General features: G+C 46.9%; 1 protein-coding gene across 1 annotated transcript; it reads left to right on the top strand.

The window, feature by feature from the left end:
• Nucleotides 1-5762: 5762 nt before the first annotated feature.
• On the top strand, nucleotides 5763-8025 carry LOC147974067 (metacaspase-1-like). The gene is made up of 5 exons (XM_087522354.1): nucleotides 5763-6172; nucleotides 6288-6621; nucleotides 7152-7269; nucleotides 7348-7542; nucleotides 7632-8025. Exons 1-5 carry the CDS (start codon nucleotides 5839-5841, stop codon nucleotides 7689-7691), a joined length of 1041 nt encoding a protein of 346 aa, XP_087378480.1. The 5' UTR covers nucleotides 5763-5838; the 3' UTR covers nucleotides 7692-8025.
• Nucleotides 8026-16639: the final 8614 nt, after the last annotated feature.

The raw sequence follows: 16639 nt of genomic DNA, 5'->3' as shown, positions 1-16639 counted from the left end.
GAATAGATAATGATAACCCTGCAGGGGTGTACTTCTTCACACACGCTCTCACCACTTACCACCATGTACATGTTGTGTATCTCGGCAACCTTCAAGCAGAAGCCTGGCGAGGGAGTCGGCCACGACCTGACTAACCAACAAGTCTCTAGTCCAGGTTTATCGCCTATTCGGGTTCCATCCGCAAGGAGATCCGACCGGGGTGTCGCTCACGGCCCCAAACGATGTGTACAGGGTTCCCAAGCCCACCATCCGGGTGCCACTTGGTACACCGGGCCACTGTGCCTAGTCTGTCCCAAGCCCACCTATACCGGGTGCCACTTGGTAGACTACTAACACTACCTACAAACACCAGAAACTAGTTGCAACTCCTGGACAGAGATCAGGTTGATTAATAAGTCGAGAGGGGCACTTAAGCATTCCAATGCGTGGTAGTAGCTGTTCATGGATCACAAACACAGAACTCAGTTCCTAAGGATGGCTGCAATGAGACAACCCACCATGTACTCCTACATGGCCTCTCACCGCTACCTTTACCAAATCGTGTTCACACACTTAGCTCTCAACGGTAGGACATGTTCACCACGTTCCAATTCATTCCCCATGAATCAGACTTGACTCAACTCTAAGCAGTAGCAGGCATGACAACAAGCATGAATGAGTAGGCACATCAGGGCTCAAACAGTTCCTACTCATGCTAGTGGGTTTCATCTATTTACTGTGGCAATGACAGGTCATGCAGGGGAAAGGGGTTCAACTACCGCAGCATGTAGCAGTTGAATCGTTGTTGTCCTAATGCAGTAAAAGAGAGCAGGAGCGAGAGAGTGGGATTGTATCGGAATGAACAAGGGGGTTTTGCTTGCCTGGCACTTCTAAAGATAGTAAAGTTCTTCATCAGTGTCATCGAACTCATCGTCGGAACACGTCTATCGAGAGGGAACAACTACCGACAAACAAAGAAGAAACACAATCAATGCCATGCGACAATATGATGCATGAATGTGACATGGCAATATGCTGTTGATTTGGGCTAATGCGACAGAAAGTCATTTTAATTGAAGTGGAATTCAAAACTACATCAAATTCCAACTCCAAACCTATTATGAACTTTTCCCTAATCATGTTTCATCCTAAACAGTGAGGTTAACTTGCTCAAACATGCATGAAAATGGTACAGATGGATAGATTGGATTTTTCTGATAATTTTTCATATATAATTTATCTTATTTGGAGTTACGGTTGAATTTCTATGAATTTTAGAAGTTTTAGACATTTTTTGGAATTTCCTGGTTATTTAGAAATAAATCAAATCCAGAAAAGGACTTATTGGGTCAGCATGACGTCACCGTGATGTTAGCAAGTCAACAGGGCTGACCATGGTCAAACCTGTCGACCCGGTCCCACATGTCATATGCTTATAGTTAATTAGAGGTTAATCCCGTGTTGACTGGGATTTGACCCAATGCGGGGCCCGCTCATCAGTGTCTGTTAGGAGGGTTAGTGGTGATTAGCGCCTAATGATGGCTCCACGTCAGCGTCGCCAGATCAAGCGCCGGCGACCTCACAGTGCAGCGGCGGCTCGCCGAGGTGGTGCTAGGGGCGGCGGCTGGGCGCGTTGAGGGAACCAGGAGGGAGCCCGTGCTCCCGCGCATCCAGCGGTGGCAGCAACATGGCGCGGGGCTCTCGGTAGCGGCGGCGCAGGCGAGTTGGGCGGCGGCCGGAGCTACGGCTTCGAGCGGGATGGCGCAGTGGTGCACGACAAAGCAAACTAGGCACACCGTTGGGTCTACAGGGGCTGCAGGACCTCAACGACGTGCTCGGGCGTGAGTTCGGTGACCTGCAACGACGGCGCCGACAAGGACGCCGACGGTGAGCTCACGGATGTGATGGCTAGCACAGTTAGAGCAGGCACGCGAGCAAGAGGACGGGGAGGAAAGGAAGAGGAGCTCACAAGGGGGCGGAGCAGAAGGTCAGCGGGCTCGGGGACGCGCGGAGGTCGGCGAATCGAGCGACGGCGTTCGTCGGAGCAGACGAGGAAGATGGCGGCGGTGACGACGCTGCAGGGCATCCGCGGGCGCATTCTTCGGCTTGGAGCTTCACGGCATCGAGGCGGAGCTAGAGGTCACAGCCACGGGGCAAGGGAACGGCGGTGGGCGCGGTGGTGCTCGTCGGCGGTCTCGGGCGTGTCCGGGGAGGAGCGTGGGAGAGAGACAGAGGAGGGAGAGAGGCACGGGGAAAGTGAGGGGGGGTCGAGGGGGTCGCGTGTCGTTCGTAGCCAGCTCCAGGCGGACAGCGGCAAGCAGGAGGTGGCGAGCTATGGCGCGCGCGCGGACACGCCTCTGCCAGTAGGCAGAGGTTGAAGACGGCTCTGCCCCTGGTGGGCTGGCCAGTGCAGCTGGGCCGACTACAGGTAAGGCCAGGTAGGTTTTCTCCTTCTCTGTTTTTTCCTATTTTGGTTTCTGTTTTCTATTTTTGCAATTTGTTTTTGATTTGGTAGAAACACCAAATCATTTCTATAAATCCTGAAATTAATTATGGGCAATAACTGAATTATCTCAGAGGCCCTTAGCTATTTCCAGAATTGTTGGAGCATTTAATAATATTAATAGCAATTAAATGCCCCAATTCAAATATTTTATGACTTAAATTCAATGCCCAACTTGTTCCTTAAAAATGCTCATTATTTTTGGTATGGATCAAAACCATTGTCAAAAATAACAAACATCAAATAAGAGCATTTTGGGTTCTTGAATGCAATTTATTTAAGCTGGACCTATTTGGATTTCAAAGTGCTAGGGTTTTATCACCCCCAATTCAATTTTTAAGTAAAATTTAAACATGATGCACACGTGAAGCTAGTCTAGTGCAAAACCAGAAGCGAGGGATGTGACATTTGGTTTGGACAGTCGTTCAACTTAGATGTAATCGATGCTATTTATTAGTAGGACCATGAATCGTGCTATTAATGTCTTGCTTTTCTCTTCCGATCCTTTTGTTGCATACTTATATATTGCTTATGTATTGTCTGTTGTTTGGCTTGTGCATAGAGATGCCGTCATATGTCGTGTACAAGGGTAAGGTTCCCGAAGTCTACGACGACTGGGAGGAGTGTCGGAGACAGGTTCACCGTTTCAGCCGTAACAGTTACAAAGGGTACACCACTAGGGCGGAGGCGGAATCTAGATACGCCCGCTATCTAGCGGGAGAGAGAAGGGAGCGTTGGAGGAACCGGATGAAGATCAGTTTCATCGCGATGATGCTCATCGTGATGACCGCAGCTCTCTTCTATGTGATGGTAGTTTAGATGATCGATATCGACTTGTAATGTGTAGACAAACTCGCTACTCGCGGTCTCGAGACTTGTAATGTTCTATCTTTGTTCGGTCTTTTGAATTCGGAGACTAATATAATGAATTGTATTCGGAGACTAATCTTCTATTGTATTTGATGAATCTGATGTTGATGTGTGTTGTTGTCTAAATTCTGTACAATAATATATTTTGTAACCTGTGAAAATATTAGAAATGAAACAAAATCCCTAATATTCATACTAGTGGCGCACCACACAAGACACTAATGGCGCACTGTGATAATCACACTAATGGCGCATCACCCACTGGTGCGCCATTAGTATACCAAAGCATATGAGTACATAAGGCCCCCTGGGAGGCATTCTAATGGTGCACTGTGGGCTATACTAATGGCGCACCGGTGGTGCTCCATTAGAATTTAATTCTAATGGCGTGATGCTAGTGGCGCACCAGTAGTGCGCCATTAGTAGGCAAAACTGGTGCGCCACTAGCACGCCTTTTCCCAGTAGTGCCTCCTACTTCACGAGTCCATTCAAGTCGATGGGCATTTGGACTAGATTTGGAGGGCCCAGTTGAGGGCCACTTTTGCGTCGGGTCACTGACCGGGCAGTCCGTTCGGGCGTTTGGTGCAGATTCGAGGAGTCTGGTTGTAGATGCTCTTATACTCTACATAAACAACCTGAGAGAGGCTTAATACAACACAGATCAAATCATGTCAATTCTAGTTTGAAGATATATGTCAATCATCACAAGTGGAGTTAGGTTTTCTCAACTAGCAGGGGTAACTTGTATCCTTTGCTTTTGCCCTGATGGTTATGGGAATTCTCTCTTTCTGGTGAGAGAACATCTCTGATATTTCTCTCTCAATGCTTCAGATTCCATATGGTCAACTCTTCCAACACACAATTCGTACCCAAGAAAAATCTGATAATGCTAACATATAAGCTGCACATTGTGAGTGCCACATGATTGTATCAACCTGAGTAACAAAAAGGCCTGAGTATATGGGAGAATGAATGATTTTTCACCTCAAACGCATCTTTGGCAATAATTCCTATTTAGTCCCCAACTACCCATATAGGTAGGTCAAGTAAGGCTTAAGCTCCATTTTCTGAACCCAAAATTGATCGAACTTCAGTGATCGCCCCCTTGTTACCATGATAGATGCACCCCTCCCCCAAAGCTCATCATCTACTCAACTACTTATTTTTCCCACGTCTCTATCCTCTCTCATCAACTGGGTAGAGCTTGGGGGCCGCAAATGAGCGGCAACGGAGCCCAAGAGCCAGCAGCATCAGGGCGGCTGACGCATGTGGTAGGGCAATGTCAGCATACAATGAAGCGGTGGAGGTGTTGGTTGGCGGAACTTCATCATAGGAGAATGGTAACAGAGCCGAGCGAGGCCGAGAAAGGTCAGACTATGCTAGCAGCATGGAAACCTTGTCCGGCGGCAGGAGCTCCGACGGGCAGGAGGCACGTCAGTGCATGGGCTTAGGGCAGAAGTTTCCATCATTCCTATTATACCCAACGATAGGGGTTATGGGGGGCATCCCCTATTCTTGGGGGCTGGTGGTGGTTTTCCACGGGCCTCCCTATTTTGGGAGCTTAAGTAGAGACCCCGCTGGAGCATATATTTTTAGCCTTTGGCAAGAAAAAAAAAGTGGCGGGCTTGAGTAGAGGCCTTCTTGCAGATGCTTTAAGGTACCCATTTGTGAGAATTTTGTTTACGAAAAATCAATAAATATGGGAAAATATTGCCCCATTATAGTTCACATAGTGTGTAGCGATAAATGTTCAGCCCAGCTAGATCAGTGACAGTTTCAGCTTCCGCAACTGCCTAAAGGGAAATTAACCGAAATTTTCAATAGTGAGCAATGGCAATTGTCAAATAGCCACAAAAGCGTTAGCATGCTAAATTGGAGCTATCTCGTGGTATAAATGGTGCTAAACGGCTTAATGTGATAACCCTCCACACGTTATAGCGCCGAGATAGAGTGCTATTTAACAGTAAATACACCATGTTTAGTTAAAAATCCACTCCACTCTGCCAGGATCGCCTGACATTACACAATTCTTGATTACGCTAAGCGTAAGGGCTTTGGTGCTAACTATTTTATGGAAGACATGTGCCAATTTCCCCAAAAGGAAAAGAAAAGAATCCCACAAAAGAAGAACACACAATAATTATATAGCAATAAAGAATCACGTACCCATTTCCACTTGTGGTTTGGAGGATATGCACAGCATCAATGGCGTTCTCTTGTAAAAGAAGAGAGAAGCCCACAAAAATGTTCCATCGACAACAATATATGCCCATTTCCACTAAGTAAATCTTTTCGTTTCTGACACAGAAGAATACTTGAATATATAAATCTTAGTGCAGCGGTATCAGCATGCATAGCTTCCATCGGTCATCGTTCACGTGCTATATAAAGGGCGGGAGCAGTGAGGGGCAGAGGCAGTGCAAGCAAGCAAGCAAGCAGCGCTCACCCACTAACGAACCCGACCATCCCCCGGTAGCTCGGCAGCCATGAACTGCGGAAGGGGTCCCGCTCCGGCCACCATGGTGCGCTGCAGGCAGTGCAGCGCCAGCGTCGCCGCGCCGGCCGGCGCCCGTGCCGTCCAGTGCATGCAGTGCTGCTGCGTGACCCGCGTCGGCGGGGCTGGCCGACAGCTCAGTGTGGTGCGCCCCATCCCCAACTTCGGCGGTGGCCGCGGCAAGAAGCGCGCCGTGCTGGTCGGTATCAAGTACACCAACACTCGCGCCTGCGAGCTCAGGGGCCCCATCAACGACGTCAAGTGCATGAGGTACATCCTCACCGAGCGCTTCGGCTTCGCCAACGACTGCGTCCTCATCCTCACCGGTACGTATAAGAAACCGACCTAGAATTTTTCAATCCAACATCTTGTCTTGTTTCAGTCATGGCATAAGCAGCAGATGATTTATCTGAGCTTACCCGTGTTGGTGACTTGGTGCAGATGAGGAGAGGGACCCGTGCAGGCAGCCCACCAAGGCCAACATCCGCATGGCCATGCACTGGCTGGTGCAGGGTTGCAGCTCCGGTGACTCCCTGGTGTTCCAGTTCTCCGGCGCGGGTGCGCAGGTCCCCGACTGCGACGGCGACGAGCGGGACGGCATGGACGAGGCCATCTGCCCCGTCGACTCGTTCCAGCAGGGCCCCATCCTGGACGACGAGATCAACCAGGCCATCGTCCGCCCGCTAGTGCACGGTGTCAAGCTCCACGCCATCGTCGACGCTTGCCACAGTGCCACCGTCCTCGATCTTCCCTACCAGTGCACCTTCTCCAAGCAGTCAGTAACTAACTAAGAGCATCTCTATCAAATCCCCTAAAATTCATTTTTAAGTAGCAAAAGTGAGTTTTGAGTCAAAAAGAACCAGATAGCAGATCCTCACCTTTGAGTTTTTCACTCCCAAAAAATCTGCTCAAAAATGAACAAATTTAGTAAAGTAGGATAGAGACCACTTTTGGCACTTTCAGTATAGGGTATCTGCTAGAGATGTCCTAATCTCCACGACCCATGCCTCCATATATATCCCCATGCATCTACTTAAACTTAACCATCCGCTAGTTGTTTAATGCCTTCATCGGTTTTTCACTTTCAATGAGATGTCAATGAAATTCACTGAATTTCAACAATTTTAGTGGACACCAAAATATTTACCACTCGATCAAAATATTTTAGACTTTCAGTTTACAAAAGAAATCAAATAATTTTTTTAAATTTACAAATGTTGGTTAAATTTGAGGTGAACATTTCGATCCTTCGACCAAATTGTAGTGGCTGAAATATTTCTGAAACAAGAATTCGAAATAATTCAGGTATGGGTGCTTGAGGTGGATGGATGAGCGCCCTCTGAATGGCGCCTGCAAAGGCACGAGCGGAGGCCAGGCCGTGCTCATCAGTGGCAGCAGCAATGGAAAGACCCAGATGAGCGTGGTCAGCATCCATGCATAATCTCTCATCGCTTTTCGTTGTTTTAATTACATGTATGCTGATGCGTATGACCGTGTGTAGCTGCCTGAGCCGAATGCAACGATTGGCGCCCTGACGCACAGCTTCCTCAAAGCAGTGGAGTGCGAGCCCCGCACCACCTACGGCAGCCTGCTCACCTCCATGAGGACCACCATGCGCGCCGGCGCCGGCAACTGCAACCTGCAGGGCCCCGTCGGCTGCTCCATCCGCAGGGTCGCCAACTTCAGCGGCGTGGAGGTGAGTAAGCCCATCACATTTTCTCGTTCCCCAACCAATGACGGCAAGTGTTTACTCACACATATATACACGATTGGTTAACTCTGCAGGAGCCCCAGATGTCTTCTGCTTGCAAGTTTGACATCAACCGTGAGCCCTTCTGCATGTAGAACCCACGCGGGTGTTCGTCGTCGCTGCTGCTGGCTACTGCAACAGACGATTATGTACTCCCTAATAATCGGCTAATCATCGACTGTATCGAGATGGTCGAGTGCTGGGTTAAATAACTATGATGATGCTTGCTACTAATGTGTGTGATGTATCACCTCACCTGCCGCCATGTGCCTTCAAGAATGAGCGTAGCTCATATAAGGCTCTCCAGGAACTTGTTCTCTATGGTACCCCACGTCTACGTACGTGCGTATACCTCACTGTAATAAGGCGTTGTGGTGGCGTGTGTCGTCTCGTGCACGATGTCCTCTTAAATATATCAAGTTCTATGTTGCTTCGTCTCCCAAAGTGATACGTAAAAGCGGTCCAAATTGTGAAAAACTATGTTATCAAGTGGCCGGGGTGAAGTGTAATGAAACTCAAACCCAAGAGTCTCATGTTGTTCAAAACCCCAAGCCTTTCCCTTTTTTTCTGTAAAAAGCAACGGCGTTGTATTGCATTGATGAACAAGAAGAACATGTTACAAAGTTGACACTGAGCACGAACACACAACAACACCACAACAACAAGGGGAAGGAGCTCTTCGGCTTCCATCATCATATAACCAAAGCAACGCGGATGCTGTCGTGGTTCTAAGACTGACAGTAGAATAGGGGCACTAGTAGAAAACAGGGCTATGGTCCAGGCCGGCTCAGCCCATTAGTCCCGGTTCAGTGTAGAACCGGGACCAATGTGGGCATTGGTCCCGGTTCGTGAGCCCAGGGGGCCGGCCGGGCCACGTGGGCCATTGGTCCCGGTTCGTCTGGACCTTTTGGTCCCGGTTGGTGGGACGAACCGGGACCAATGGGCCTCGCTCCTGGCCCACCACCATTGGTCCCGGTTGGTGGCTTGAACCGGGACCAAAGGCTCCCCTTTAGTCCCGGTTCATGCCACCAACCGGGACCAATGAGGTGCCTATATATACCCCCTCGCGCAAGAGCAGAGCACAGTGCTCTGTTTTTTCTGGCCGAGGGGGAGAGGGCTTTGTGGTGCTCTAGCTCACCTCCTATGCACATGAGGTGTTCGATGGAATGCCCGAGCCACACTACTTAAGCTTTCTCCTCTCGAAGCTCGACCTTCAAGCTCCATTTTCCTCGAGATTTGTACACTTCTATTAATTTGGACACTTAATTATATATAATGCACGCAGATGAACCGGCAATGGATGTACGGTGACAGACACACCCGCGAGTACATTAAGGGCGTGCATGAGTTTCTCGATGCGGCTGAGGCAAACAAGCAGAATGGTTTTATGTGTTGTCCATGCACTGAATGTGGGAATACGAGGTCTTACTCTAACCGGAAAATCCTTCACTCCCACCTGCTTTACAAGGGTTTCATGCCACACTATAATGTTTGGACGAGGCACAGAGAAATAGGGGTTATGATGGAAGACGGCGAAGAAGAAGAGTACAATGACAACTATGTCCCCCCTGAATACGGTGATGCTGCAACGGGGGGAGCTGGTGAAGATCAAGAGGAACCAGACGATGTGCCCAATGATGCTACCACGGGTGAAGCTGCTGAAGATCAAGAGGAACCAGACGATGTGCCCGATGATGATGATCTCCGCCGGGTCATTGTCGATGCAAGGACGCAATGCATTAGTCAAAAGGAGAAGCTGAAGTTCGATCGCATGTTAGAGGATCACAAAAAAGGGTTATACCCCAATTGCGAAGATGGCAACACAAAGCTCGGTACCGTACTGGAATTGCTGCAGTGGAAGGCAGAGAATGCTGTGGCTGACAAAGGATTTGAGAAGCTACTGAAAATATTGAAGAAGAAGCTTCCAAAGGATAACGAATTGCCCGACAGTACATACGCAGCAAAGAAGGTCGTATGCCCTCTGGGATTGGAGGTGGAGAAGATACATGCATGCCCTAATGACTGCATCCTCTACCGCGGTGCATACAAGGATCTAAACGCATGCCCGGTATGCGGTGCGTTGCGGTATAAGATCAGACGAGATGACCCTGGTGATGTTGACGACGAGCCCCTCAGGAAGAGGGTTCCTGCGAAGGTGATGTGGTATGCTCCTATAATACCACAGTTGAAACGTCTGTTCAGAAACGAAGAGCATGCCAAGTTGATGCGATGGCACAGTGAGAACCGAAAGAAAGATGGGAAGTTGAGAGCACCCGCTGACGGGTCGCAGTGGAGAAAAATCGAGAGAAAGTACTGGGATGAGTTTGCAAAGGACCCAAGGAATGTATGGTTTGCTTTAAGCGCGGATGGCATTAATCCTTTCGGGGAGCAGAGCAGCAATCACAGCACCTGGCCCGTGACTCTATGTATGTATAACCTTCCTCCTTGGATGTGCATGAAGCGGAAGTTCATTATGATGCCAGTTCTCATCCAAGGCCCTAAGCAACCCGGCAACGAAATTGATGTGTACCTAAGGCCATTAGTTGAAGAACTTTTACAGCTGCGGAATGGAAACGATGTACGTACGTGGGATGAGCACAGACAGGAGGAATTTAACCTTAAGGCGTTGCTGTTCGTGACCATCAACGATTGGCCCGCTCTCAGTAACCTTTCAGGACAGACAAACAAAGGATACCACGCATGCACGCATTGTTTAGATGACACTGAAAGTATATACCTGGACAAATGCAGGAAGAATGTGTACCTGGGCCATCGTCGATTTCTTCCGACCAACCATCAATGTCGAAAGAAAGGCAATCATTTCAAAGGTGAGGCAGATCACCGGAAGAAGCCCGCCATGCGCACCGGTGATCACGTGCTTGCTATGGTCAATGATTTACACTACGTAATCTTTGGAAAGGGTCCCGGTGGACTAGCTGTTCCGAATAACGCTGAGGGACACGCACCCATGTGGAAGAAGAAATCTATATTTTGGGACCTACCCTACTGGAAAGACCTAGAGGTCCGCTCCTGAATCGACGTGATGCACGTGACGAAGAACCTTTGCGTGAACCTACTAGGCTTCTTGGGTGTGTATGGGAAGACAAAAGATACACCTGAGGCACGAGAGGACCTGCAACGTTTGCACGAAAAAGACGGCATGCCTCCGAAGCAGTATAAAGGTCCTGCCAGCTACGCTCTTACGAAAGAAGAGAAAGAAATCTTCTTTGAATGCCTGCTCAGTATGAAGGTCACGACTGGCTTCTCGTCGAATATAAAGGGAATAATAAATATGCCAGAGAAAAAGTTTCAGAACCTAAAGTCTCATGACTGCCACGTGATTATGACACAACTGCTTCCGGTTGCATTGAGGGGGCTTCTACCGGAAAACGTCCGATTAGCCATTGTGAAGCTATGTGCATTCCTCAATGCAATCTCTCAGAAGGTGATCGATCCAGAAATCGTACCAAGGCTAAGGAGTGATGTGGCGCAATGTCTTGTCAGTTTCGAGCTGGTGTTCCCACCATCCTTCTTCAATATCATGACGCACGTCCTAGTTCATCTAGTCGACGAGATTGTCATCCTGGGGCCCGTATTTCTACACAATATGTTCCCCTTTGAGAGGTTCATGGGAGTCCTAAAGAAATATGTCCGTAACCGCGCTAGGCCAGAAGGAAGCATCTCCATGGGCCATCAAACAGAGGATGTTATCGGGTTTTGTGTTGACTTCATTCCTAGCCTTAACAAGATAGGTCTCCCTAAATCGCGGTATGAGGGGAGACTGACTGGAAAAGGCACTCTTGGATGAGACTCAATAATATGCAGGGACGGATATTCTTGGTCTCAAGCACACTACACAGTTCTACAGAACTCTACCTTGGTGACCCCGTATGTCGATGAACACAAGAACAGTTTGCGCTCCAAACACCCGGAGCAGTGCAACGACTGGATTACATGTGAACACATCAGGACTTTCAGCAGTTGGTTGAAAACACGTCTCAGAGGTGACAACACTGTTTGTGATGAGTTGTACTTGTTGTCCAGGGGACCATCTTTGACTGTATTGACTTACAAAGGATACGAGATAAATGGGAATACATTTTACACGAACCCCCAAGATCAAAAGAGCACCAACCAAAACAGCGGTGTCCGCTTTGATGCAGCAACCGAGAGCGGAAAGGACACATATTATGGTTACATAGTGGACATATGGGAACTTGACTACGGACCTGATTTTAAGGTCCCTTTGTTTAAGTGCAAATGGGTCAATCTGTTAGGCGGCGGGGTACAGGTAGACCCACAGTACGGAATGACAACAGTGGATCTGAAAAATCTTGGGTACACTGACGAACCGTTCGTCCTAGCCAATGATGTGGCACAGGTTATCTATGTGAAGGACATGTCTACCAAACCGAGAAAAAGAAAAGATAAGGAAGCGAATACATCATACGATGAGCCAAAGCGCCACATAGTTCTTTCAGGAAAAAGGAACATCCTGGGAGTGGACGGCAAGACAGACATGTCTGAAGATTATGAAAAGTTTCATGAAATTCCTCCCTTCAATGTCAAGGCTGACCCAAGCATCCTGATAAACAATGAAGATTATCCATGGTTACGGCGCAATAAGCAAATGACACAAGCGAAGAAAAAGTGAAGACTTTCTCCCGCAACTATTATGATGATACCATGCCAAATTTGTAACAGACGAACATGCTACCATTGTCCGTTTTGTACATGCACATGCTATGTGGGTGAAATTATGATACCATCCCAACTTTCAACTTTTTCAGAGTTCATTTGAAATGCTTTCATGTCTTATGGTCTGAAACTTTGATACTTCGAAAGTGATTGTCCATTTTGTACACGAAGTGCATCAAGTTTTTGTCGTAACCCTCTCTACTTTTTGGAACATGCTATGTGGGTGAAATGATGATACCATGCCAACTTTCAACCTTTTCAGAGTTCATTTTGAAATGCTTTCCAATTTCAGAGTCATTTAGCTCAAAGAATGAATTAATAGCAAACAGAATGAACTACAAAACTTTTATGAAAATAAAAACAATCAATTAAAATATTATGTTATGATCAACTAAAATAAAACTATAATATTCTTCAATAGCAAAAAGGATTTTTATAGTATTTAATTTTTGTGACCTAAAATCAAACTATAAGTATTTAATTGTAAGTATAAATAAAAAATAAATAGCAAAGAAGAAAAAAAATTCTATTTTAATAGTAAAGTTATTCATAAACTAGTGATTCACACAAATTTTTAAAAATTCAAATTTAAACTATTCAAAATTTAAAACTAATGGCACTAACAGAAAGTTTATAATTTTTGTGACCTAAAATCAAAAAGAAATCACTAAAAAACTATAAGTATTTAGTTGTAAGTATAAATAAAAAATAAATAGAAAAAAATCTATTTTTCTAGTAAAGTTATTCATAAACTAGGGATTCACACAAATTTTTAAAAATTCAAATTTAAACTATTCAAAATTTAAAACTAATGGCACTAACAGAAAGTTTATAATTTTTGTGACCTAAAAGGAAAAAGAAATCACTAAAAAACTGTAAGTATTTAGTTGTAAGTAGAAATAAAAAAATAAAAAACCAAAAAAATGTAGAAATAAAAAAGAAAAAACCAAAAAAATGCCTCCTACTGGGCCTCCACGGCCGGAATACGACTAGAAACCCTACATGGGCCAGGATTCAGGCCCGCAGAAGGCCCAATAGGCCCACAGGCAGTAGCAAGTTTAGGCCCGAAAGCCTGCATTAGAGAGGAGCTCGAATGGGGAGGCACACCCGCGCTTATAAACCAGTGCCGGCGCCCTTCAGCTAGCGATGTGGGACTAAACTTTTGGGCGCGGGGCAGCAAAGGCCATTGGTCCCGGTTGGTAGCACCAACCGGGACTAAAGGGGGCATTGGTCCCGGTTCGTGGCATCAACCGGGACCAATGCCACCCTTTAGTCCCGGTTGGTGCCACCAACCGGGACCAAAGGCCGCCGCTTCCCGGTTCGTGGCTCCAACCGGGACTAAAGGGTGGCATTGGTCCCGGTTGATGCCACGAACCGGGACCATTGCTCTGGCTATATAAGCCAACACTTGTGAAATTTTGGCCAACCGCTCCCATTCGCCCCCAGGCCGTTCGTCGTCGTCGTCGCCGCCCCGAGCCCGTCGCCTCCCCGCGCCGTCGCCCCGCGCCCGCCGCGCGCCGCCCCGAGCCCGTCGTCGCCCCGCGCCGCCCCTTCCCTGACCCCGTCGCCGTCGCCCCGCCCCGTCCCCGAGCCCGTCGTCGAGCCCGTCGTCGCCCCACCCCGTCCCCGAGCCTGCCCCGCCCCGTCCCCGAGCCCGCCCCGTCCCCGCGCCGTCGCCCCGCCCCGTCCCCGCGCCGTCACCCCGCCCCGTCCCCGAGCCCGTCGTCGCCCCGCCCCGTCCCCGAGCCCGCCCCGCCCCGCGCCCGCTGCGCGCCCCCCTTTTTATCACCGATTTTAGGTTGATGATATGATGATGTTGATGATGTTTTTTTTCTGTTGATGATACGATGATGTTTTTTTTCTGTTGATGATATGATGATGTTTTTTTTTCATATATGCATTTTTTCATATATGTACTAATTTTTTTAAGTTGTTAGTAGATATTGATTTTAGGTTAGTGCATTTTATCACTGATTTTAGGTTAGTTGATCGATTTAGTGCATTTTATGTTTGTTGCATTTTAGGTTAGTGCATTTTATGTTAGTGGAGAGGAAGAAGGAGAAGACGAGGAGAGGAAGAAAAGGAAGAGGAGAAGAAGAAAGGAATAGAGGAGAAGAAGAAAAAATAGAATTTTTTTTTCTATTTTTTCTTCTTTTCCTCTATTCCTTTCTTCTTCTCCTCTTTTTTTTCTTCGATCTTCTCCTCCTCCCGATAGGAAAGTTTTATATAGAAAGTTACAATTTTAGAAGAGTTTTATATATGCAAAAGTTACAATTTTAGAAAAAGAAGGATAGAAAAGAAGAAAATAAGAAGAGGAAAGAAAGAAGAAGAGGAGATGAAAAGAAGAGGAGAAATAAATAAGAAGAAGAAAAAATAAGAAAAAGAAGAGGAGAAGAAGAAAGGAATAGTGGAGAAGAAGAGAAAATAGAATATATTCTATTTTCTCTTTTCTCCTCTATTCCTTTCTTCTTCTCCTCTTTTTTTTTCTTCCTTTTTTTCTTCGACACGTGGTGGGGGGTCGAGAACGCCGGACATTCATGAGAGAGGCGAGGAAGAAGGGGAAGAAGAGGGAGAAGAAGAGGAGAGGAAGAAGAGGAAGTCTTCTCCTCTATTCTTTCTTCTCTTTTTTTTTCTTCTTCTTCCTCTTTATTTTATCGGGAACGAGGGTCGTCGAGAGGTCGAGGAGCGGTAGAGGAGAAACCCTAAATAGAAAGTATCGTCGGTGTGAGATACATGTACCGTCGGTGTCGGACACTACACCCACATCCCACAAGTGGCGCGGGCTTCGACGCCCACGTCACTTGTGGGACGTGGATGTAGTGTCCGACACCGAAGGCCACATGTATCTCACACCCACGATACTTGCTAGCTATCTAGGGTTTCCTCTACCGAAAAGAAGAGGAGAAATAAATAAGAAGAAGAAAAAAGAAGAAAAAGAAGAGGAGAAGAAGAAAGGAATAGTGGAGAAGAAGAGAAAATAGAATATATTCTATTTTCTCTTTTCTCCACTATTCCTTTCTTCTTCTCCTCTTTTTTTTCTTCTTTTCTTCTTCTTCTTCTTCTTCTTCTTATTCTTATTAGCCAGAAGTAGAGAGAGGTTTCCTAGTGTCAAAGTATTGAAGAAATCCATGCCTTCATCATTAGCCGGAAGTAACCAGGGCATGTTGGTACGAAGTTCTGCAAAGTTGTTCTGGAATGGAGTCCCGGATAGAATAATCCGCCTTTTGGTACGAATTCAGCAAAGGCCTTCCAAATAGAGATATTCGGAAGGCTCTTGCTGAACTTTGTACCAAAAAGCGAATTATCCTATCTGGGACTCCGTTCCAGAACAACTTTGAAGAGCTTCGTACCATCATGCACATGTTACTTTCGCCTAATGATGAAGACATGGTTTTGTTGAATCCCTTGACACTAGGCAACCTCCCGACCCCTCGGCGATCCTATCAAACATGAGAGGAAGAAGAGGATAAAAAAAGAAGAGGAAGAAGAAAAAAAAGAGGAGAAGAAAGAATAGATGAGATCTTCTCCTCTATTCTTTCTTCTCCTCTTATTTTTCTTCTTCTTCCTCTTTTTTTTATCGGGAACGAGGGTCGTCGAGGGACATAGATGTAGTGTCGTCGTTGTCGATATATACCCCCTCCCGATAGCTTACTATGATTAGGTAGCTAGTTCTACGTTTGGCACTAATATATCCATCTGTCATGTTTGAATAATAATTGCCATGTTGTAAATATTTGTAGAAACTATGGACACCGCCCTAGACGAAGCAACAAAAGAAGCGTTGTTGAGGGACATAATCGCAGAAGGAAGTGATGCCATCTCGTTGTTTCTCAACGAAACCGATGGTCTGGAAGGAGAGGGTGAACAAGATGGCTACGGTGACCTAATGCCGGTGCAAGAAGAAGAACATGAGGACGGCTCCGGTGACCCAATGCCGGTGCAAGAAGGAGACCGTGATGACGGCTCCGGTGACCGAACCGAGTCCGGCCAGGTATATATATTAGTTAAGCCTATGCTGACTAGCTGATTGATGCATTCATTGTTTTGGTATGTACACATATTAATTAAGTCTTTGTTCTTTTTTCTAGCCCTCCGAATCGAGCACAACTTCGGTAAAGAGACGAGGCCCGAAGAAAAAGTAGAGCTTGGATGAAAAGTTTGAGATCAAAGCAATCGCGCCCGACGGCCAACCTATTGAACCCCTCCGGACAAAGAGCGCATTTGTTGCTCAGTGCGGGGTTCTGGTTAGGGACAAGATCCCGATAAGCATCCAGCAATGGTTTAAGCCGGCTACAGAAGACCCTGAGGTGTCTTATGTCAATGATATGCAGAAAAATGATCTTTG

Source organism: Triticum urartu, chromosome 5A, assembly GCF_056163025.1.
Source record: "Triticum urartu cultivar PI428250 chromosome 5A, HENAU_Tu73, whole genome shotgun sequence".
In the NCBI taxonomy this organism is placed as follows: Eukaryota; Viridiplantae; Streptophyta; class Magnoliopsida; order Poales; family Poaceae; genus Triticum; species Triticum urartu.
This window is presented reverse-complemented; position numbering and strand designations above follow the sequence as displayed.